Here is a 25,081-nt window from a genome sequence, read left to right as displayed (position 1 = left end):
TAGAGCTCTAACACAGGTCAACATGCTTGCATACTTGCTGAAACATCTCACTGGCTCCTTGTGTATTTGTCCCTAATCTTGTTTTACTCTTAGATCTAAAATTAAATATATTAAATATTTACTGGCAGTTGTTTTCCTGGTGTTTCTCTAATCACTTTTGGATGAATGACGTTTGTTTACTAGATTTGTTAAAAAGGTATTACAAGTATAACATTTTCTGAGTTCTTTTTTTTTTTTTTTAATAAAGATTATTTATTTATTTAATATTCTGCCTGCATGCCAACAGAGGGCACCAGATCTCATTCAAGGTGGTTGTGAGCCACCATGTGGTTTTTGAGAATTGAACTCGGAGCCTCTGGAAGAGCAGTCAGTGCTCTTAACCTCTGAGCCATCTCTCCAGCCCTGAGTTCTTAAATGGTTTACGATGTTTGTTTGATGAGATACAAAATTCTTTGTTTAAACATTTTTGCTTTGTAATTCTTTAGTTTATTGCCTTTAGCGTTGTTTTTCTTTTTGTTGTTGTTTATTTACTTTTTGGTAGTTTTGCTTTGATATCTACTAATTTTCTTTTTGAGGGTCAGATATTATGTCTGTCAATCTGAATGTTTTAGGAATCTTTCTTTTATTTGCTTAGCATTTACTATAGGATGTATCTGGGAAATTGATTGTTCATACCATTTTCTTAGAAAACTGTAGACACTTTCATGATTCCTCATCCCTCTCTCCCCACCTGAAATTTAATATTTTAATTTAATATTTTGTTTCCTTCTTCAGGATCCGCAATAATACATGTATCATCTTTGCCTCTATTCTCTTCCATCTGCTTTTCTCCTAGCTATTTTTTTAAAATTGCTTTCTCTATTTTTTTTTTAAGATTTTATTTATTTATTATGTAGACAACATTCTGCTTCCATGTATATCTGCACACCAGAAGAGGGAACCAGATCTCATAACACATGGTTGTGAGCCACCATGTGGTTGCTGGGAATTGAACTCTGGACCTCTGGAAGAGCAGTCAGTGGACCTCTGAGCCATCTCTCCAGCCCCTCTATTTCTTTTTTTGTTAATCTTGATTATTGTTTGGCCTTTTTTTTTCTTTTTGAAGACAGGGTTTCTCTGTGGCTTTGGAGGCTGTCCTGGAACTAGCTCTTGTAGACCAAGCTGGTCTCCAACTCACAGAGATCTGCCTGCCTCTGCCTCTCGAGTGCTGGGATTAAAGGTGAGTGCCACCACCACCCAGCTTGTTTGGTCTTTTGCAGTGCTACTTATTAAGTTTTGTTGTTTTTTTAAGACATGGTTCTGGCTGTCCTCGAACTCGCTGTAGAGATCAGGCTGGCCTCAACCTCAGAGTGCCCATTCTGTCTCTTAGGTGTTACATTCTAAGTTTTGATGTGGAGTGGTGTTAGTATATTTGGTTTTCTATTGATTTTATAGAATTACTTTACTTCCTTTTTCTTTTCACCAACCAGTGGCCAAAAAATGATTTATAATACATGAATATACTGAATTCAAGCACTTACTGAACCAAGTGTCTCTGATTTTGGGTATATGTCTACTAGTATTTTGGAGATTGGCCAGTTTTTTTAATTTTTTTTTTATTTTTTTATATATTTGAATTGCAAACAAGATTGAATTACCTGACAATCCCAGTTCCCTTCTCCCTCCCTTCCTCCCCTACCACCTCCCAACTAAAACCCTACCTGTCATATGTCCTTTCTTCTAATCTACACCTGACTCAACCTTTCTGCTTCCTCTTGACCTCTGCATCCTTCCTTTTCTTCCCTTCTCACTCTCGTAGCTTCCTCCCCCCTCTTCCCATGTTCTCAATTTGCTCGGGATGGTGACCCTTTCCCCTTCTCCATGGGACAAAGTTTGTCTCTTTTAGGGTCTTCCTTGTTTACTAGTTTCTTTGGCAGTGTGGATTGTAGGATGGTAATCCCTTACTATATGTCTAAAATCCACATATAAGTGAGTACATATCATGTTTGTCTTTTTGTGATTGGGTTACCTCACTCAGAATGGTTTCTTCTATTTCCATCTATTTTCCTGCAAATTTCAAGATTCCATTGTTTTTTTTTTCTGCTGAGTAGTACTCCATTGTGTAATTGTGTACTCCACATTTTCTCCATCCATTCTTCGGTTGAGGGGCATCTAGGCTGCTTCCAGTTTCTGGCTATTACAGATAGTGCTGCTATGAACATCGTTAAACAGATGTCTTTGTTGTATGACTGTGCTTCTTTTGGGTATATGCCTATGAGTGGAATTGCTGGATCTTGTGGTAGACTCATTCCCATTTTCTTGAGGAGTTGCCATACTGATTTCCAAAGTGGCTATACAAGTTGGCACTCCCACCAGCAGTGGAGGAGTGTTCCTCTTTCTCCACATCCTCTCCAGCATAAACTGTCATTGGTGTTTTTGATTTTAGCCATTCTGACAGGAGTAAGATGGTATCTCAGAGTTGTTTTGATTTGCATTTCCCTGATGGCTAAGGATGTTGAACACTTTCTTATGTGTCTTTCAGCCATTTTAGATCCCTCTATTGAGAATTGTCTATTTAGTTCTGTACCCCCTTTTTTAATTGGATTGTTTGGTGTTTTGGAGACTAGCTTCTTGAGTTCTTCGTATATTTTGGAGATCAGCCCTCTGTCAGATGTGGGGTTGGTGAATATCTTTTCCCAGTCTGTGGGCTGTCGTTTTGTCTTGCTGACTGTATCCTTTGCCTTACAGAAGCTTCTCAGTTTCAGGAGGTCCCATTTATTAATTGTTGATCTCAGTGTCTGTGCTACTGGTGTTATGTTCAGGAAGCGGTCTCCTATACCGATTAATTCAAGAGTATTTCTCACTTTATCTTCTAATAGGTTCAGTGTGGCTGGGTTTATGTTGAGGTCTTTGATCCATTTTGACTTAAGTTTTGTGCAGGGCGAAAGGCTTGGGTCTATCTGTAGTCTTCTACATGTTTGTATCCAGTTATGCCAGCACCATTTGTTGAAGATGTTCTCTTTGTTCCAGTGTATATATTTGGATTGTTTGTCAAAAATCAGGTGTTCGTAGGTGTGTGGGTTAATATCAGGGTTTTCAACTCTATTCCATTGGTCTACCTGTCTATTTTTGTGCCAATACCAAGCTGTTTTCAGGACTATAGCTCTGTAATAGAGCTTGAAGTCAGGGATGGTGATGCCTCCAGAAGTTCCTCTATTGTACAGGGTTGTTTTGGCTATCCTGGGTCTTTTGTTTCTCCATATAAAGTTGAGAATTGTTCTTTCAAGGTCAGTGAAGAAATGTGTTGGGATTTTGATGGGGATTGCATTGAATCTGTAGATTGCTTTTGGCAAGATTGCCATTTTTACTATGTTGATCCTGCCTATCCAAGAGCATGGGAGATCTTTCCATTTTCTGGTATCTTCTTTAATTTCTTTCTTTAGAGACTCAAAATTCTTACGGTACAGGTCTTTTACTTTTTTGGTTAGTGTTACTCCAAGGTATTTTATGTTGTTTGTGGCAATTGTAAAGGGTGATGCTTCTCTGATTCTTTCTTCACCAATGTGTCATCCGTATATAGTAGGGCTACAGATTTTTTTGAGTTAATCTTGTATCCTGCCACTTTGCCGAAGGTGTTTATCAGTAGGAGTTCCCTGGTAGAGTTTTTCGAGTCACTTATGTAGACTATCATATCATCTGCAAATAGTGAGAGTTTGGCTTCTTCCTTTCTGATTTGTATTCCCTTGATCTCCTTTTGTTGTCTTATTGCTCTAGCTAGAACTTCAAGGACAATATTGAAGAGGTATGGAGAGAGTGGACAGCCTTGTCTTGTTCCTGATTTTAGAGGAATTGCATTGAGTTTCTCTCCATTTAATTTGATGTTGGCTGTTGGCTTGCTGTATATTGCTTTTATTATGTTGAAGTATGTTCCAGTTATCCCTGATTTCTCCAGGACCTTTATCATGAAGGGGTGTTGGATTTTGTCAAAGGCTTTTTCGGCATCTAGTGAGATGATCATGTGATTTTTTTTTTTCCTCAGTTTGTTTATATGGTGGATTACATTGATGGATTTTAGTATGTTGAACCATCCTTGCATCCTTGGGATGAAGCCTACTTGATTGGGATGGATGATTTCTCTGATGTTTTCTTGGATTTGATTTGACAATATTTTATTGAGAATTTTTGCATCAATGTTAATGAGGGATATTGGTCTGTAGTTCTCTTTCTTAGTTGTGTCTTTGTGTGGCTTGGGTATCAAGCCTATTGAAGCCTCATAAAAAGAGTTTGGTAATGACCCTTCTGCTTCTATTGTGTGGAATACTTTGAGGAGATTGGTATTAGCTGTACTTTGAATTTCTGGTAGAATTCTGCACTGAAGTCATCTGGCCCTGGGCTTTTTTTGGTTGGGAGACTTCTAATGACTGCTTCAATTTCATTAGAAGTTATAGGTCTATTTAAGTTGCTTATCTGTTCTTGATTTAATTTTGGTAAGTGAAATCTGTCCAGAAAATTGTTCATTTCCTTTAGATTTTCAAATTTTGAGGAATATAGGTTTTCAAAGTATGAATTGATGATTCTCTGGATTTTCTCTGTGTCTATTGTTATGTCCCCCTTTTCATTCCTGATTTTATTAATTTGCATGTTCACTCTTTGTTGTTTGGTAAGTTTGGATAAAGGTTTGTCTATCTTGTTGATTTTCTCAAAGAACCAACTTTTTGTTATATTGATTCTTTGTATTGTTCTCCTAGTTTCCATTTTATTGATTTCAGCCCTCAATTTGATTATTTCCTGGTGTCTGCTCCTCCGGGGTGTATTGGCTTCTTTGTTTTCTAAAGCTTTCAGTTGTGCTGTTAATTCTCTAGTGTGATTATTCTCCTGTTTCTTCATGTGGGCATTTAGTGCTAAGAACTTTCCTCTTAGCACTGCTTTCAAAGTATCCCATAGGTTTGGATATGTTGTGTCCGAATTCTCATTGAGTTATAGGATATCTTTAATTTCTTTTTTTTATTTCTTCCTGGACCCATGAATTGTGCAATTGGGTGTTACTTAATTTACATGAGTTTGTAGGTTTTCTGTAGTTCGTGTTGTTGTTGAATTCTAATTTTAAAGCATGGTGGTCTGATAAGACACGGGGTTATTTCAGTTTTTTTGTACCTGTTGAGGTTTGCTATGTTGCCAAGTATGTGGTCGATTTTAGAGAAGGTTCCATGTGGCGCTGAGAAGAAGGTAAATTGTTTTGTATTTGGATGGAATGTTCTATAGATATCTGTTAGTCCAATTGCGCCATAACTTCTATTAGTTCTTTTGTTTCTTTGTTAAGTTTCTGTCTGGTGTTCCTGTCCAGTGGTGAGAGTGGGGTATTGAAGTCTCCCACTATAAGTGTGTGCGGTTTTATGTGTGATTTGAGTTTTAGTAATGTTTCTTTTACAAACATGGATGCCTTTGTATTTGGGGCATAAATGTTCAGAATTGAGACTTCATCCTGATGGATTTCTCCTGTGATGAGTAGGAAGTGACCTTCTTCATCTCTTTTGACTGATTTTAGTTTAAAGTCCAATTTGTTGGATATTAGGATTGCTGCCCCCGCTTGTTTCTTGGGTCCATTTGATTGGAAGATCTTTTCCCAACCTTTAATTCTTAGGTACTGTCTGTCTTTGAAGTTGAGGTGTGTTTCTTGTATGCAGCTGAAGGAAGGATTCTGTCTTCTTATCCATTCTGCTGATCTGTGTCTTTTTATAGGGGAGTCAAGACCATTAATGTTGATGGATATTAATGACCATTGATTATTGTTCATTCTTGTTTGTTTTTGATTTGGTGATGGTGGCGAGATTATATGTGGGATTCTATCCCTTTTTCCTTTTGGCTGTTGATAAAGTGGGTTTATTTATTGCCTATATTTTTCTGGTTGTAGTTAACGTCCTTGGGTTGCAGTTTTCCTTCCAGAACTTTCTGTAGGGCTGGATTGGTGGATATGTATTGTTTGAATCTGGTTTTGTCATGGAATATCTTGTTTTTTCCATCTATAATGATTGAAAGCTTTGCTGGGTATAGTAGTCTGGGCTGGCATCCATGGTCTCTTAGTGTAGGTACAATATCTATCTAGGACCTTCTGACTTTCAGAGTTTCCATGGAAAAGTCAGGTGTGATTCTGATAGGTTTGCCTTTTTAGGTTACTTGACCTTTTTCCTTTGCTGCTCTTAATATTTTCTCTTTGTTCTGTATGTTTTGTGTTTTGATTATTATGTGGCAAGGAGACCTTTTTTTTTTGGTTCAGTCTATTTGGTTTTCTGTAGGCTTCTTGTATTTTCATTAGCATGTCTTTCTTTAGGTTGGGAAAGTTTTCTTCTATGATTTTGTTGAATATGTTTTCTGTGCCTTTGAGTTGGATTTTGTCACCTTCTTCTATACCTATTATTCTTAGGTTTGGTCTTTTCACGGTATCCCATATTTCCTGGATATTTTGTGATAGGGATTTGTTGGACTTAAGATTTTCTTTGGTTGATGAATCTGTTTCCGTTAGTGTGTCTTCAACTCCTGAGATTCTTTCTTCCATCTCTTGTATTCTGTTGGTTATACTTACGTCTGTTGTTCCTGGTCATTTACCCAGCTTTTCTATTTCCAGCATTCCCTCAGATTGTGCTTTCTTTATTGTCTGTATTTCAATTTTAGGTCTTGAACTGTTCCTTGAGAGATTTGTTGATATCCTATATTTTTTGGTTTGTTTTTTCTTCCATTTCTTTAAGGGATTTTCTCATGTCCTCTTTGAGGTCCTTTATCATTTTTCTGAAGATGCTTTAAAGGTCATTCTCTTCTGGTTCATCTGCATCATGATGGTCAGGTCTTGCTGGTGTATGGTTCCTAGTCTCCGGTGGTGTCATATTGGGTTTTCTGTTGTTGCATGTGCTTTTACCTTGTCCTCTTCTCATCCTTTCTTCTGGTGGGTGTAGCAGGAGTTTCTTGCTCTCCTGGTGGGTGTGGGACCAAGGTTCTCTTCTGGTAGATGCAAACAGATCCAATACTCTGATGTTGGTCCTCTTCTCGTGGATGGAAGTGTCACTGTTACCCAGGCTTGCAGTGTACTGCTGGGCTGGCCGTTGAAGGCAGGACTGCCTCTGGGTGTTCGGTGTTTGGATCCCGCTGCTGAACTCGGTCCGGCACTCAGGTCACTCAATTGGCCAGTATTTATGTGATTCTGAGTATGTGATAAATAATCGTGTCAGTATATTATACAATTCCATTCTTATGGTTTAATTGGGTCTAGATCTTGCATGCTCTCTTTTTTTAATTTGAAAAAGGACTTTCTTGTGTGTACCATTTTAACAATCACTGATAATTCAAAGGCTTTTACTAATCGAAAGGAAATATAGAAGAAAGGAGAAATTACTACTTTTAGTCATTTAGTTTGATCATGTATCTTGTTTACAACAGGAAGCAAAAGAAGAGAATGGATTGCAGAAAATGAAGACAAAACAGTCGAACAGATCAAAGTGTTTGGCTAAAAGAAAAATTGCACGTATGTTTTCATTTTTTAATTGAATTGATGTAGTATTTTCATTAGGAGAATAAAATTGTTTAGGGTGTATATGCTCCCTGTCCTTTTTTTTTTTTCTTTAACTTTTGCAAGTTTCTTAGAGAGTTACTTTCTGCTTACACATTTGACTTGCTAGAGGAAGACTGTTGAAATTATAAATGTGATCTTCTTGGCTAGGCACTCTTCCTAGAGCCCTTGATTCTCTACCCACCCCTTAAAGATTTTATGTGTGTGTGTGCTTGCTTGTATGTGCTTGGTACCAGAAGAGGGCGTTGGATCTCCTGGAACTGGAGATAGAGATGTTTGGCTTTGAGCTGCTGTGTGAGTGTTAGGAACTGAACCCAGGTGTTCTGCAAGAGCAGCCTGTGCTCTAACCATTGAACCATCAAGAGAAAGTCATTCGGCTCCTCTTTCTTTACTGTGTAAATCATAGACAGATTGCAGTTTTCAGCTGACCTCTGTTCATCAGTAAAAGGCATGATTGGGAGATGACTTATTATTCTTTTGTATTGAGAAAAAATTTTAAGTTTAATGTGGACTATTTAAAATTAGTGTTAGCTTATAGGTAATTCTGCCATGGGTGGTGTTAAGCAGCTTATTACAAAGCTGAAATCCACAGTGGCCAGGCATTGCCAAGATTCAGAGCTTAAGTTGTGCATGGTGTCACTGCTCAGAAATGACTGTGCTGAAACAACACACATGGACCATGCTATGAAGTAGAGGCGGAAGAATCAGTGTTGAGAGCCATCCCCAGCTCTGTAGTGAGTGCCCAGGTTGGTTTCACTATGTGATCCAGATACAATTCATCACCTTGGACCATAGGACGTTCTGTGCTTTGATGAGAGCATTAGGTGTGCGTATAGTAGGGTGGCTGAGATTTATTGATGCTAAAGTAGTTTTCTGAACTGTTGAGAGAAACTGATTTGTTCATGCCTTCTGCAGAGAACTCTGTACTTGAGCTCATGAACAGAAATGGGGCCAGAGGTTTTGACTTTTGGTTGATCCATTTAAACATACTGGATAGTTCTTGGCAAGGGCATTCTTTTTTTTTAATTTTTAAAATTTGAATTAGAAAGATTATTTTATATGTCAATCCCAGTTCCCTCTCTCACCCCTCCTCCCCTGCTCATTAGAAAATGAGCTAATACTGTTCACCTTTCTCAAAATATTGTGTGAGTGAAGAGTTGCATTTGTAAGTTAGGGAACTTCAGGGGAACACTACATTGAGAACCAAGTAAGACAGCACTGGAAACTCAGAATTCTACAAGTATTTTGGGAAGGAGTATCTGAAATATAAAACCATTGTGTGTGATTCTGCCCATATTTGGAAGTATTTACATTTGTGAGCAGCTAGTTTTTGTTATGAAAATAAGTAAAACTATTAATGGTCATGATGAAAGGGTTCAAAGAAGAGGTCTTTGCTGTGGATTGCTCTACAGGATTTATAACCTGAAATATCTTACCCCTCTGGACATGAGGAGGAGATGTCAGATTTTAACTTGAAGAGTGGAAAATGATGAAAGTTATTTCCTTTTTCAAGTTACAGTTTTTCAGTATCATATTTGGAGCATAGTCTCTGCCACTGTATGTTTGTCATGTCTTCTACCTTTGTCCTGTTTAGGTTTCTGTTGTTGTGAAAAGCCTCATGACCAAAGACAGCTTGGAGAGAAAATGAGTTTGTTAGGCTTATACTTCCATATCACAGCCCGTCAGGGCAGGCAGTCATAGCAGGCAGTCATTGCAGGCAGTCATTGCAGGGACCCAAGCAGACCATGGAGGGATGCTGCTTATTGTCTTTCTCCTCCCCATGGCTCGCTCACCCTCATGAAACCCTGCACCGCCTACCTAGGAGTGGCACCATTTACGTGGGCCAGGCCCTCTCATATCAATCATTAATCAAGAAAATGCTCCGTGGACTTGTTTACAGGCCAATCTGATGGAAGGCATTTTCTCAGTTGAGATTCTCTCTTTCAGATGACTCTTGCATGTGTCAAATTGACAAAAGAACCAACCAGTGCAATCATATAAAATAAGTTGAATTGTACTTGAAAGTAAAGTCAAGAATAGGAAAGAGAACTAAGTTGTATATATATAAGTAGTATGAAAAAGTGTATGACAAAAAAATAGATAACTTGAACTTTGTAGATAAATTCTTAGGAATACACAAACCAAAACTTAGTCAAGAAGTAGAAAATTAAAATAGAACTGATATAATAAAAATTGAATTAACAAAAATCAGTAGCTAAGCTGGGCGTTGGTGGCGCACACCTTTATTCCCAGCACGAGGGAGGCAGAGGCAGGCAGTTTTCTGTGAGTTCGAGGCCAGCCTGGTCTCCAGAGCGAGTGCCAGGATAGGCTCCAAAGCTACACAGAGAAACCCTGTCTCGAAAAACAAAAACAAAAACAAATCAATAGCGATAAACAAAAAGATAAGTTTGGCTTCATGGGTAAACTTTGTCAAGGATAAAGAAGTTTTAGTAGCAGTTCTTTATAAGCTCCTACAGATACTAGATGACACACTACTGTCTAACTTACTCCTTAAGTCTGATACCATGTCCACAAGAAAACTAAAGACTGATATTTCTTTAGGATCTAGATGCAAAAATGTCATCATTGCTTGGAATTGAACCCTAGGCTTCATGCTTATAAAATCTGTCTACCTGCCAGGCAGTGATGGCACACACCTTTATTCCCAGCACTGGGAGGCAGAGGCAGGAGGATCTTTGTGAGCTCGAGGCCATCCTGGTCTACACAGTGTTTTCCAGGGGTGGGGGGAGAGAGAGAGAGAGAGAGAGAGAGAGAGAGAGAGAGAGAGAGAGAGAGAGAGATTGAGAGAGAGATAATGAGAGATTCCTTAGAGTGCATGAAGTCCTGGTTGAGTCCCCATCACTATATAAAGTAGGTGGTGCATGTCTATAACCCTAGTGTAACTAGAGGCAGAAGTCATCCTCAAGGCAGTCTGGACATCAGACCTCATCTGAAAAAAACAAAGACTCTGAAGAATAAAATTGTTCTCGTTAAATGTTAAAGCAGTGTGGTATATAGGAAAAAGCTCTATAGTGGTTTCTGTTTGTTCATTCAGCAGATAGTGATTTCCAGGTGCTCTCATGTGCTAGAGACACAATAGTGAACAGTATAGGCAAACTATGTTTAGGAGGGCTTATGCTCCAGCTAACACAGGGTTCTTGTAATCTTTTTTTTTTTTTGGTTTTTCCAGACAGGGTTTCTCTGTGGCTTTGGAGGCTGTCCTGGAACTAGCTCTTGTAAACCAGGCTGGTCTTGAACTCACAGAGATCCGTCTGCTTCTGCCTCCCGGGTGCTGGGATTAAAGGCGTGCGCCACCACTGCCCAGCACTAATAATCTTGATCACACTTACCTGAGTTGGCTTTCTTTATTAGATTACAAATCATCCTAAATGGTTTGTTCAACAGTATTGTCCGTTGACAGTTTGATGATTCTGTATTTTGCCATCATCTGTATTTTGCTAACTTTTTGTTTGTGGTATTCTTCTCTTCCCTACACTCTTACAGAGATGTCTGAAGAAGAACAATTTGCTTTGGCTCTCAAAATGAGTGAGCAGGAAGCCAGGGAGGTGAACAGCCAGGAGGAGAAAGAAGAGGAGCTCTTGAGGAAAGCCATTGCTGAAAGCCTGAATGTAAATATATGCTGTGTTGCAAGTGTGTGGGATTTATTAATAATGTTCTTAGTTACTTAGTGACTGGTATAGTTGCATTAGAAACAAGCTATGGTAGTTTATAGGATTTTTCAACTAACTTTATCTCAGTACTTTTTTTGAAAGTCTGTGTTGTTGAATTGCTGGTTAATCCAGTTTAAAGTGTTTTTGTTATTGTATGAGTTTGCTTCCACTACACAGATTTTTCAGTCAATGGCTTAAAAGAATCATAGTAAGGGGGCAACTTTACAGAATACCAAGAATTCCAAAGGCCAGGTGTTTGTCTCCCCTCATTTATGGGGACAGCAAAGAAAATGAGAGAAAGAATGGGCAGTTTTAAAAATAACCAAATAAGGGGCTGCAGAGATGGCTCAGCGGTAAAAGGATTGACTGCTCTTCCAGAGGTCCTGGGTTCAACTCCTAGCACCTGCATGATGGCTCACAACTGTAACTCCAGTTTCAGGGTACCTGAAACTTCCCATGGCAAAACACTAATATTAAATTATGATTTGAATATATTAATAGAAATTATTTTAAGTGTTAAGGATACTTTCCAGTAGCAGATTCTGAGCCATTCTTGGTTCTATTGTTAGCTTGTTTGAACTGGAACCTTTAGAGTTGAAAGGGCTGGCTTTGAACTTGTAAGTTCAAGCAGTCCCCTACTGCAGCATTCTGCAAAGCTTAGGACTACAGGCGTGTATCACCATGTGAATATATGTATAATTCGAATCATTCTTTATACTATATAGTCTTCATATGAGACACTGTATAGTAAATATATATACAGGCATTCACTTCACATTGGGGAATCTGAATTGAGCAGCTATATTTTGAAGAGGACAAACTCCTAGGGACAGTGCCTGCCGTTTTTGTTCTTCCTGTGGCTCTTCATGTACAGCTATTGTAATAATAAACCTGGTCTGCTACGGGATCACTTGTTTCAGAGTTGCTGGTCTTCTGATGCTTCTGCTACCAGATCTCAACCTCTGGCTACTGGACCATCTTCACATTCCCATCAAGAGAACACCAAAGATTCTGGAACCACTGAAGGCATGTCTTCCTGTTCTGACTCCTTCCACTCATCAAGTATAACCATATCACAGGGATATTCTGCTGCCCCAAATCCTTGTTATGATGTAAAAGAGGTTCAAACAGAAATAGTTGAAATTTCATTAATATCCAACATACTTTTATCTTCAAGGAAAAACCACCTTTTGGCTAAAGTCAAACAAAGGCTCTTTGTAACCACATTTTGTAATTCTTGGTAAGTGATAGCTTACCAACTTGTCTTAATTGAAAAAAAAAATTTGTCCTTAGCCGTACTTTTTCTCAAATACCTACAGGCGTATGGCAGCTGGTACCTTCATCACTGTTTAAAGGCTCACATGTCAGTCAGGGAAACGAGGCTGAGGGAAGAAAGGAGCCCTGGGACCACAATGAAAACACTGAAGAGGAGCCGGTCTCTGGCAGCTCAGGAAGCTGGGATCAGTCAAGCCAGCCAGTGTTTGAGAATGAGAACGTTAAATGTTTTGACAGATGTACTGGCCACTTGGCTGAGCACACACAGTGTGGGAAGCTGCAGGAAAGTACTGGGAGTGGTTGTGCTTTTCCCAAAGCTGTCCAGGGTAGGGGGGACACGTCTAGGCAATGTCTTCCTACCCCAGCAGACACCAGAGGTCTCCAGGACATCGGGGGCACTGTGCACTACTTCTGGGGTATTCCATTCTGCCCTGCTGGAGTAGATCCTAACCAATACACCAATGTCATTCTCTGCCAGTTGGAGGTTTATCAGAAGAGCCTGAAAATGGCTCAGAGGCAGCTTTTTAAAAAAAGAGAGTTTGGGGAACCAGTGTTACCTAGACCTCCTTTTCTGATCCAGAATGAATGTGGCCAAGAAGATGAGACTAGTGAAAGAAATGAAGGCATCTCAGAAGATACAGGAGATGAAGCCAGAGAGGAAAGGCAGGAATCTAGGGCATCTGTCTGGCCCTCAAAAACCAAGGATTTTCAAAAAAGCCCAATTAAAAGCTTGAAACAGAAACTTTTGTTGGAGGAAGAACCAACAACCAGTCATGGTCAGGTAAGGGTCAGTGATACTATAACTAAGGATTATTTATTTACAGATAAAATAAGGATTACACACCTATAATCCCATCACTCAGAAGGCTGAGGCATCCTGGCCAGCCTAGGCTGCATTTCGAGACCTTGTCTCAAAAAAGGAAAAATTACAATAAATACCTGCAGTCCAACCACCAAAAGGCAATCATCATTTCTAAACATACAAAACACATTTTTCTTTTAAATTTTTGAGCAATTCTTCTGCACAAACTTTGTTCATTTATTTTATAATTTATCAAACATTTTATTCTACTTAGTAGATATACATCGAAACATTATTCCATCTTGTTAGGATATACCATATTTTCTTTTCCAAACTTTTTTAGTTTTTCAAGGCAGGATTTCTCTGTAGTCCAGGCTTTTCTGGAACTCACACTGTAGATCAGACTGGCCTTGAACTCCACAGAAATCTGCCTGCCTCTGCCTCCCAAGTGCTGGGACTAAAGGTGTGTGCCACCACCACCTGGCTTAAACTTTTTATTTTTAAAATGTTTTTCTACAGGCAATGTTTTAAAAAAATTCTAGGAAATGTAAATTAAAAATATATTTGTCTTCCGTCTCTACCTTCTATCCAGACATTTCCCATACTGGATTCAATCCATGCTACTAATTTTAAGTGTACCTTTCATGATACTTTATGTAATATGAAAAATACCTTTCCTCGGTTTAAAAAAATATTTATTTTTAGACAAGTGTCAATGCAAAAACATACCTGTCATTTCTGAAGAATTAGTTAATCAGGGAGAAGGGATTGACACGTGAAGCAAGCTTGTTCCTAATTTGAACTAATAAAGAAAAAAGACTTAGTTTATCCTGTAGCCAAATATGAGTTGCTGTTGCTGGGTTGGTTACCCCAAATTCCATGTTCCAGCAAGGTATCAGTTTTATGAAGATTTTATAGTAACCAGACAAAGAAAGTCATAGATCAAAACACCTTTCAAGGGACCTGAAGAAACAGCTCGACAGTTAAGAGAGCACTGCTGCTCTTCAGAAGACCAGGTTGTAATTCCCAGCATAGCTTCATCCAGGTGATTGGACACCTCTGTCTTCTGAGGATACCTGACTCAGTGTGTACATACCCACATGCAGAGACTCACCTTTATACAATTAAAATAATAAAAATAAGTCTTTAAAGAAAAAAAAACATTTTTCATATACATTGGTGGGAATATCAGGCAGGTGGATTGCAGTGAAATGGCCTCAGATACTTTCTGATAACATTTTTAGCTTTTGGGTTGTTGAAAACTAGGGTTCCATTCATACATTCTATTACTTATTAGTCACAAGGATGTTAAGTCATACACACAGGTGAGCAATAAATGGCTGCTATGTGGCTAAGATAGTTTGGTTCTGGACATGCAGCATTACATTCTTGCCACAGTCATTGAGGTTATAATTAAACAGCTTTGTAGAATGTTCAGTGTAGATGTAGCTTGTTTCTGGGGACTTCAGTTCACATAGGTTCTCATGTAGCCCAGGCTGGCTTTAGACCTTGAGCATGTGATCCTCCGGCTTCCATCTCGTGAGTACTGGGGCGGGGTTACAGGCAAGTACTGTCATGATGTGCTCTGTGGAGTGCGAGGGAGGGGTGGCATCCAGATCCGCGTGCATCTAGACAAGCACTGCACACTGAGATACACCCTTAGCTCCCTGCCCTTTTTATACCAATGGTAGTTTACTGTACATATTATTCTGAGATCATTCCATACAGTACTCAGTTTATCTCTCTCTATTTGGAGATACAGGTATACACTATTAGATAAAAGTATCTTATTCAGTAGCTGGCTGGTGGATATGTAGGTTGTCTCTAACATTTTCCTATCACAAGTAGTACTGTGTTTGAGGAAATTTCATCTACATGGGAGATATCTGTAGGATAATTTCTTATAGATACAGTGGTGGATCAGAAGATGCTTACACTTAGAGTTTTGTTAACCATTACCAAATTGTCATCTATAGAAGTTATGCACATTGCACCCCCCTTAGAGGTACATGAGCACTAGCTTCTCAAACACACGCCAGCATGCTGTTCAAACTGACTGACATTCTCTGATAGGAGAGATGTAACGTTTTAAAAATTGCAGTTTATTGCCGGGTGTTGTGGCGCATGCCTTTAATCCCAGCACTCTGAAGGTGGTTCTCTGAGTTCAAGGCCGGTATGGTATACGAAGCGAGTTCCAGATCAGGGCTGTTGCACAGAGAAACCCTGTCTTGAAAAACAAAACAATTATAGTTTATTTATTTATATGGTGTGTGTGTGGGGGGGGCGCATGCGCATGCATGCATGCACAAATGCCATAGCATGTACAAGGTCAGAAGACAACTTTCTAGAGTTGTAATGATTAAAGTGAATTTGATTAAATTGCCTAGTTTAATACTTAGGGACTGCCCATAGGGACCATTCTTCTTTAATAGTCCTGTCTGTTTTGGGGGGTTTTGTGTGTGTGTGTGTGTGTGTGTGTGTGTGTGTGTGTGTGTTATACAGATTGGAGGCCACAGGTTGACATTGTGTTTATTATTTTTCACTTAAAAAAGCCACATATTTTTAAAACAGTTGTTTATTTATGTAGGGGTGCCACAACATAAAGGTGAAGATTAGAAGACAGCTTGTGGGATCAGGTCTTTTGTCCGATGCTTGACTTAGGGGCAGGGCCTGGACTCTGCTGCTCTAGCACACATGCTCTTAACTCTTGAGCCATCTCTTCGGTTCCCTAAATCAACAAAATTCTGTTATGTGGACACTAGGTGTCAGTGTTTTCTCCCTTTTTCTCCAAAGAAAAAATTCATTGCTTAATTCAAAGAGTTGGGTGCAATATTTATTGTTGCTATATTTTAACAAAAAGGTTTTTAGAAAGTTACATAGTGTGTGTGTGTGTGTGTGTGTGTGTGTGTGTGTGTGTGTGTGTGTGTGTGTGTGTAGGTCAGAGGATAAGTTGTGGGGAGTCAGTTCTCCCCTTTTGCTGTATGAATCCCAGAGGTCAGACTCAGGCTTGGTAGCAAGTGCCCTTTTCCACTAAACCATCTTGCTGGCCCACTGATGCTGTATTTTAGTTCAGATAGTAGTATTGTTCAACTTTGATTTGTCATAGCCACATTTCTTTTTAATTATAGGTTCAGTTTTCCTTCCTTTCCCCTATTCACTTCTTCTTTTCCTTCTTTTAAATTTCATCTTTTATTGGAATCGTAGAAGGTTGCCTAACTTGTTTTGGGCATTGATAAGATGTTATGAAACCCTGAAAACTTTATCAAGTTTTTTCCTGGAAGAAGGGAAGTGTCAGAACCAAGATACTTTCTCAGAAAACCCACTTAATGTTGCATTTGTTGCTTTCTTCATGGAGCTCACTAAATAGATGAGGTTAGCCTTGAACTCATAGTGATCTGCCTGCCTTTGCCTCCCAGTTGCTAGGATAAAAGGCATGGGTCACCATGCCTGGCCTTTGTTTTGTTTTGGTTTCACTGTGTAGCCTTGGCTGGTCCTGGAACTCACTCTGTAGACCAGACTGGCCTTGAACTCGAAGAGATCCACCTACTTCTGTCTCCTTACTGCTGGAATTAAAGGCATGCGCCCCCCCCCCCCAGCATGTTTTATTCTTATCACTAACTGTTAAATGATAATTTTGAACAATTAGATTTTTTTTTCAAAGGAAGAAACTGGGACTGATTGCCATATAAGCTTGAGAGTCAGTGCTCCACACCTAGAACCATGAAGAAAGGCTGGGTGTGGTGGCTGGCACTCACTTGTAAGTCTAGCACTGGAGAGTTGGAGACAGGTGGATGGCGACCTGGGACTAACAAGTCAGCTTAGCCTAGTCTACTTTGGGGTGCTTCAGGCCAGTGAGAGAGGCTGTCTTAAGAAACAAGGTACTTGTCACCACCAAGAAAGAGGGACCTGATGACCTGAATTTGATTTCCAGAATCCACATGGTGGAAAGTGAGATCTTGATACTTGCCCTCTGACCTCCTCATGTGCACCAGTGACATGTGCATTCCTTCCCCCAAAGATAAACAAATAAATGTAAACCAAAAATAGCAAAAAATATGGCCTATTGTGCCTTTAGTTCCAGAAGAGAATCTCTGAGCTGGAGGCCATCCTGGTCTACATTTAGTGAGATTCTGTTACAAGCAAAATACAACAAAAGCAAACACATTAACCCAAGGTGGATAACTTCTGAGGAATGGCACCCAACGTTGACCTCTGGCTTCCACTTGCACATATAAATATCCACAAAATAAGTAACAGCAAGGGAAGAAATAAGTTTATCTGTGTATTTAGGATGTTACCTGTTTCTTTACAGTCTTCCCAAGGTCTGTTTGTTGAAGAAACTTCTGAAGAAGTTCTGAAGAGTTCTGAAGAAGGAAACTCTGTGTCTGCCTCACAAAGGTGGGATTCAGGTCTCTTTCTATGGTAAAGGCATAAAGAAGATGAACCCCTTGAAAGAGACTAACTTGGAAAACTTGCCAGGGAACTTTTATCTCCTTTATGTGTCAAGACTAGAAATCTTATTTAGCTCTAAGTTTGCAAATAGGCATATCAATGCCTCCCCCACTTTTTTTTTCCCCACAAGACAGGGTTTATCTGTGTAACAACTCTGACTGTTCTGGAACTCTCTCTGGCTTTGAATTTAGAGATCCACCTGCCTCTGCCTCGAGTCCTGGGATTAAAGGCATGTGCCACCACTGCCCATTGCAAATATATAACTTTTAGAAACCTAAACTATTAAGCCTGGAAGAGATCATAAAGGTTTTCTTACCCACTCTAGTCATCTTAGTATAAATGTTACCTGGCTTATTTCTTGTACTCTAATCCTAGCTTCCTGACTGTTTCTCTGTGGCTTGCCTTTCTGTCTTCTTTCTCCTTTGGCTCTCTCTGCTTATGTTACTTTTCCCTTTCAGATTAACATACACAATAGGCTTCAAGTCTTTCCTGGTATTTGTGCAGTTGTTCTAACTCACTTGCCTCCTTCCCTCTTCCTGTGGCCCATCTCTAACCCTCTCTCTGGTTAGTCCATTGCTTTCTATTTCTCCCCCTCCTCTCATGATCCCCTTCATAGTTTCATGCTCTACAAATATACATACTTATTAACATGTGTTTATTATGTATTAGATTCATATACTATGTATAAATCTAGGTTTTGCATACAAGAAAACATGGTATGTGGTCTTTGTTTTTCTGAATCTGCTTATTTTGTTTAATAGTAACCTTGCATCCATTTTTCCCTGCAAATGTCATGATTTCATTTTTCTTTATAGCTGTACAAAATTCCATTGTGCATATGGACCTTGTTTGTCCATTCATTGATTGAAATCTAGGCTGATTCCATTTCTTGGTTATTGTGAATAATGTGTCTTTAAACATGGATATGCCAAGTATCTTTGTGGTACGTTGACTTAGGGTTCTTTGTGTGCATAAGAATAATATAACTGGATTGTAATCCTGTTCTTTCTCTTTTTCTTTCCCTCCCTTCCATCTTTCCTTTCATTTCTGTTTGTCTTTTTTGGAACCCCCATGTTGATAGTAGGTATAAAATTTAAAATTCCCTGCATCCTTACCAGAATTTGTTGTTGTTTGCTTTCTTGATTTTGGCTGAGGAGAGAGAGAATTGAAAGGTTTTTTTTCCGGGGTCCCCCCCCTCCCTTTTTCTTTTCTCTTGGCAGGGTCACTCTACATAGCTCTGGCAATCCTGGTACTTACTATGTAGATCAAGCTAGCCTTGAACTCAGAGATCCACCTGCCTTTGTATCACAAGTGCTGGGATTAAAGGCATGAGTCACCATGCCTGGTAAATTGTTCCCTTTTAATATGTGATGGCGTTTTATGTCTTCTGACTAATTTTGGTTTGAAGTCTAATTTATTAAATACCAGAATAGCTCTACTAGCTTGCTTTTGGTTTCTGTTTGCTTCAATTTTCTATCTCTTGGCTTTTACTGGAGACAACAGAAGGTTGGAATAAGTCAATCTGTGTCTTTTCATTGGTGAATCAAGGCCATTTATATTTAAAGTTATTATAGTGAGATACTTAATAATGCCTGTAATTTTGTTGGTTGTCTTTTAGTTGGTTGAATTGCTGTTTGTTCTTTCTTCCCTCTTACTATCATGGGTTTGCTGGTTTACAGTGTCGGACATGATGGGTTCCTTCCTAAATCTCCTTTATTTAGCCACTCCTCTCCTAAACTTTACTCTTTCCTGTGCTCTTGTAATTAAGACAGGTTTTCTCCTTCCTTTGTATGTAGTGTTCATCTACAAATCTTCTGCTGGGCCAGCTTGATGATCATGAACTGCCATAGTCTGCTTGTCCTGAAATGCTGTTGTCTTTCAGAGATAGCTTTGCTGAATGTAGCACTCCCAGGTGGCACTTACCTGCTGTCATTGGTTAGCATGTCTTTTCCTTGTCTCCTGGTTCTGAGCAGTGCTGATGAAAGACAGATATTATCCTCATGTTTTTGCCTTTGTTTTGTGAGTTGGTGTTTTCCTTTACAGGTTTTAATATTGTTTCTTTGCTTTGTATTTTTTTCATTTTCATGTATATGTATTCATGTTTTTGTATATGGGTGGGTCTGCATATATGTAGGTATATGCTTGTGGAAGCCCATATAGCATCCCTCTTGATCACTCTTCTACTTTATTCATTGAGGCCAAGTGTCTCACTTCAACACAGAGCCTGCCAGTATGGCTTGTCTTGCTAGCCAGCTAACTCTGGGAATCCCCATCTCTGCCTTCTGAGACTGGAATTACATACAGGTCACTTGCCATATCCACCAAGCATTTAAGTGGGTTTCTTGTGACCTGAACTCTGGTCCATAGACTTGTCTGTCAGGCACTTTAATGTTTGAGCCATTTCCTCATGTGTTTGACCTCTTAAGCAGCTCTGTCTTCTCTTGTATGTCTATCATAGAGATTCTTTTTTAATTAATTAATGAATTAATTTATTTATTTTTGAGACAGGGTCTTATTTCACTATGTAGCCTGGCTGCCCTGAAACTCACTAGATGAGACTGGACTTGTGCTCACAGAGATCCACCTGCCTCTGTCTCCCTAGTGTTGGGATTAAAGGTTTGTACCACATGTTATGTTATCTCAGAATCCTTAGATGTTGTGGTAATGATCATTTTTTTTTCCTCAGTAATAATTGAATCTAGTATTTGTTTCACTTTGTTCTCTCTCCATGATATTCTATCTTCTGCTTAGTAAAGTCTGCTGGTGATGCTTTCCAGTTTACTTAAAAAACAAAAAAACAAAACAAAACAAAAACTTACTGAGTTATAGGACAGCCTCCAAAGCCACAGAGAAACCCTGTCTCAAAAAGACCAAAAAACAAAACAAAACAAAAAACAACAACAAAAACCCCAAAACGTTACTGTATGTGTGTGTGCCTGGGTATATGTACGTGCCCTGCTTATATGCAGGAGCCTGCAGAGGTAGCAGGAGGCATTGGATCCCCTGAACTGGAGTTTCACATGACGGGTGCAAGCCGTGTGGGTGCTGGGAGCCCACAGCAGGAGCAGTGAGTGCTCTCACCTCCTGAGCCAGCTTTCCAGCACCTTACTTCACTTTTTATTCATAAGCTTTTCAGTTCCTTCTTCCCTCTCTTCCTCCCTCCATTCCTTTTCTTTCCTTCCTTTCTCTCCTTGCTTCCTCTCCTCCTCCTTCCTTTATTTCCTCTCTCCCTTCCCTTAAAAAAAAATCTCTGAATTTCTCTTTGTTGTTTTTTCATTCATATTGATGATTTTTATTCATTGATTTTGCTGTTTTTTTTTTTTTTTTCCTATGCTGCTGACTTTCCATTCCTGGATTACATCTTTGTGTGCTAGGTTAGATCATTGGTCATTTTTACCAGAAAACGCTTGAGAGCTTCATCTATAAAATTCCATAGTTGAGGATTATAGTCTTTTAGAGGTGTTGTGTTGTCTTGATTTTCTATATTTCTTACATTTCATTGTTCTGATTTATGTATCTGTTGGCTTAGCTAGCTCTTCTGGATTTTGAGGTGGATCTTCTTGTTGAGCAGCCTACTCTTTTTTTTTTCTGAGACAGGGTTTCTCTGTATAGCTTTGGAGCCTATCCTGGCACTCGCTCTGGAGACCAGGCTGGCCTCGAACTCACAGAGATGAGCAGCCTACTCTTGAAGGTATACACTGGGGGAAACACACTGCTAGAGCAGCAATAACATCAAATTGTACGAGATAGAGAAATATAAATAAATCAGTTACAGTTCAGTAATATATAATCACCAATGATATAGCTGGAAATGCCACACTGCTGTAGAATGAGGTATAAAGTTAATTATTCTTTAAAGTAAGTGTGGAAATAGCAAGTGAATGAGATAATGAAAGGAGACTGGAGAAGGGTAGAAAAGGGGAGAACAAAATTAAATAGATGAAAGGAAAAATAAGAAATGGATTAGAGAAAAATTTTGTGGGGTAGGGAGACAAAAAAGGAGAGTAAGAAAGAAAGTATCACTAAATAGAAAACTTTAAAAGCAAAATTTCATAAATGTAAGATGAGGGATTGAGAAATAAAAATATATGAATATTAGAAAGTTGATAAGGTAAACTCAAGATACTAAATGTAGAGAGCAAGAGGAAAAGAGGAATCACTGGGGGAAAAAGTGAAGAAGAAAGCTGAGCACTGGTGGTGCATGCCTTTAATCCAGCTCTTCCCAGGCAGTGACAGGCCAGCCTGAACAGTGAGTTCTAGGCCAGATAGCGCTACACAATGAGAACCTGTCTTAAGAGACTAGGGAAAAGTTTTTTCCTAAATGGGAAAAAAATGGGTAAATAAAATTAGATAAATATTTGAAGAGACATATCAAGTAAAGACATTTTTAAAATTTTTAATGCAATACAATCCCTGCCCCTCAAAAAAACCCTTTATTTAGGAGGCAGAGACTAGAGGATCTGTGTGAGTTTGAGTCCAGCCTAGTCTACATAGGTTTTCAGACATTTAGGTGTACATAGAGAGACCCTATCTCAAAAAGCAAAACAAAACAAAAAAATCCTGCATGAAAGCTCAGTGGGTGAAGGTACTCACTGCACAAGTCTGATGACCTGAATTTGATTCTTATGTGGAATGAGAGTACTGATTCACAAAAACTGTCCTCTGATCCCCATGCCTGTACACACACACACACACACACACACACACACACACACACAAAATAAAAAAATTTAAATCCTTCTAAGCATGGAGGGGGGAAAACCCACACATACAAACACAAAGAACAAAACATAAATAAGAAGAAAAGATGAGATGTTTAGCACTTTCTTTCTGGATCCTTGAATAATGCTCATAGAGTTAGGAGAAGGAGGATCATTTTGACTGTGGCCTGTTGGTGTGTCTTTCCTTTGGTTTATGCTGTGTTGCTGTCTGCCAGAGTTCTCTCCAAAATCAATTTCTTTCTTTGCATGTTAGGGTCTGTGGGTCATACTTAGCTTTGCATTCTGTGGATGGGCAGAGTTTTTCATCTTCCTTATCCTGCCTATATTGTATCCTCTCAAGTGGCTGTTTATCTAAGGAGTGTCTTCCACATGGGCTGGGTATATGGAAATCATACCATAGCACTGAGATTGGTGCAGGCAAAAAGACCTGCCTTCATATTTTCAGGGTCTCCTATGTATTAATAAACATACTGGAGGGATGCCATTTGGGTATCATTACACCCCGGGAGCTTCAGAGTTCTTGGGCTTAACAGAAATGAATGTAGGTAGGTGGTTGTAAAGTTTGATCTGTTCACAGGCCTAAGGCTCAGCGCTATTAAACTCCAGCATAGTGCTTGGTTGATGAGATTTGTTCCTGGTTACTGAGCATGGGTTTGTCTCTCCTTATACATGATCTAATCTAAGCCAGCCTCCTGTTGCCTGTTCCCTTTGGCCAGAGTCCAGCCCTGCTGCTGTTCACAGCTGCCTTTAAGAGGCTCCCCAGACTAAAGGTTTGTAGCAGGCCAAATTAAGGTTCCTCATCCTGTGGATGTTCCTTGATTTCAGGCCCCCAGGGTAGTTCAGTTATTTTTTAAATTTTTTATTTTTATGTGTGTGGGTGTTTTAACTGCATGTATATTTGTGTTTGGTACTCTTGGATGCCAAAAGAACACATCAGATTCCCAAGACTGGAGTTACAAACAGTTCTGAGATGCTATGTGTCTGTGTTGGGAATTGAACCTGGGTCCTTAGGAGGAACAGCCAGTGCTTTTAACCACTGGACCATCTCTTCAGCCTCATTTCAATTTTTTTTTTTTTTAAGATTTCATTTATTTATTACGTATACAACATTCTGCTTTCATGTAGATCTGCACACCGGATCTCATAATGGATGGTTGTGAGCCACCATGTGGTTGCTGGGAATTGAACTCGGGACCTCTGGAAGAGTAGTCAGTTTTCTCAACCTCTGAGCCATCTCTCCAGCCCCCCTCATTTCAGTTTTTAACAACATTTTTTCCTCCTCAAAATTGGTTCCTGGCCACTGCCTTCCAAGCCATATGGTGTAACAAAAATGGGATTTGTCTCCACTACAGATCTGTCTACTGGAGTAATCACTGCCTCACGGAAATCTGAAACTGGATTTGAGGCTTATAAGGACTGGGGCTTTTCACCGGGCATTGGTGGTGCACGCCTTTAATCCCAGCACTCGGGAGGCAGAGGCAGGCGGATCTCTGAGTTCGAGGCCAGCCTGATCTCCAGAGCAAGTGCCAGGATAGGCTCCAAAGCTACACAGAGAAACCCTGTCTCGAAAAAAAAAACAAAAAAACAAAAAAAAACAAAACAACAACAACAACAACAACCAAAAAAAAACTGGGTCTTTTCCTAGGGGTAGAGCTACCTTGCTTGCATCTGGCTTGTGTTTGAAAATAGCTTCTGAGTTTCTTTGCTGGGCTGAGGAACTGTATAGCTACTACTGCATACAGACTTGGTATACCTTTGTTATTGCTCTTCTCCAATATGCTTTCACTTACTTTGTAGATTTTCAAAGCTTTCCCTTCTATCTCTTTGACAAACTCTGTTTTTGTTTTTTTTTTTATTCTGATGGTCTCCTTTACTGGCTTCACCAGAAACAGCCATCTTTCTGGTCTGCTTATGCTTATATGCATTTCCAAATCTTATTTCTTTTCTTAAAGATTTATTATTTAGAGGGCACCAGCTCTCATTATAGATGTCTGTGAGCCACCATGTGGTGGTTGCTGGGAATTGAACTCAGGACCTTAGGAAGAGCAGCCAGTGCTCTTAACCTCTGAATCGTCTCTACAGCCCCCAAATCTGATTTCTTAAACCTGTGTGTTATTCAGGCCACACAGATTCTGTACCTCCCTCACTCTATGTCTCTGCCATTGTGTTTAGTTAGTGTCTTATCTGATACTATAGCTATATATTTGCACCACTTCTTCTGTTTTTAAAATGTTATTTATTATGTGCATTGGTGCTTTGCCTGCATGTATGTCGATGTCAGGGTATCAGATCTTGGAGTTACAGACAGTTGTTAGCTGTCCTGTGGGTGCTGGGAATTGAACCCAAGTCCTCTGGAAGAGCAGCAGTCAGTGTTGTTAACCACTGAGCTATCTCTCCAGCCCCACTTTTTCTATTCTTGATGATTAGTTGATGGGGTTACTTTTCCAATCTTTTTTCTTTAGTAATAGATAATGGCTAATCGGTCTGACAGCTGAGTTTTGGGGATTTCTCAAGAGTTGATCTTTGTATTGAATGACTGTTGTCTCTGTCTCTCATATGGAATTTAAGGCCTAGTTGCCATTACTAGAATTTAGGTAGTGGTCTTTGTTAGGTGTTTGGTGGT

The 25,081-nt window shown here is 39.4% G+C and overlaps 1 protein-coding gene across 11 annotated transcripts in view; it reads left to right on the top strand.

The window, feature by feature from the left end:
• The window catches only part of Uimc1 (ubiquitin interaction motif containing 1), an 82,138-nt gene that overhangs the window by 19,940 nt on the left and 37,117 nt on the right, over nucleotides 1-25,081 (top strand). For 6 of the 11 annotated variants that reach the window (XM_027409830.2, XM_027409831.2, XM_027409832.2 and 3 more), the window contains 5 exons: nucleotides 7,408-7,492; nucleotides 11,042-11,166; nucleotides 12,129-12,234; nucleotides 12,528-13,264; nucleotides 17,598-17,683. In XM_027409830.2, coding sequence (XP_027265631.1) covers nucleotides 7,408-7,492; nucleotides 11,042-11,166; nucleotides 12,129-12,234; nucleotides 12,528-13,264; nucleotides 17,598-17,683 — 1,139 coding nt within the window. Of the gene's footprint in view, nucleotides 1-7,407; nucleotides 7,493-11,041; nucleotides 11,167-12,128; nucleotides 12,235-12,527; nucleotides 13,265-17,597; nucleotides 17,684-25,081 lie in introns of those variants that run through there. The other 5 variants (XM_027409833.2, XM_035442986.1, XM_027409834.2 and 2 more) reach the window with 5 other exon arrangements.

This window comes from Cricetulus griseus, chromosome 3 (genome assembly GCF_003668045.3).
Source record: "Cricetulus griseus strain 17A/GY chromosome 3, alternate assembly CriGri-PICRH-1.0, whole genome shotgun sequence".
NCBI classification, from domain to species: Eukaryota; Metazoa; Chordata; class Mammalia; order Rodentia; family Cricetidae; genus Cricetulus; species Cricetulus griseus.
This window is presented reverse-complemented; position numbering and strand designations above follow the sequence as displayed.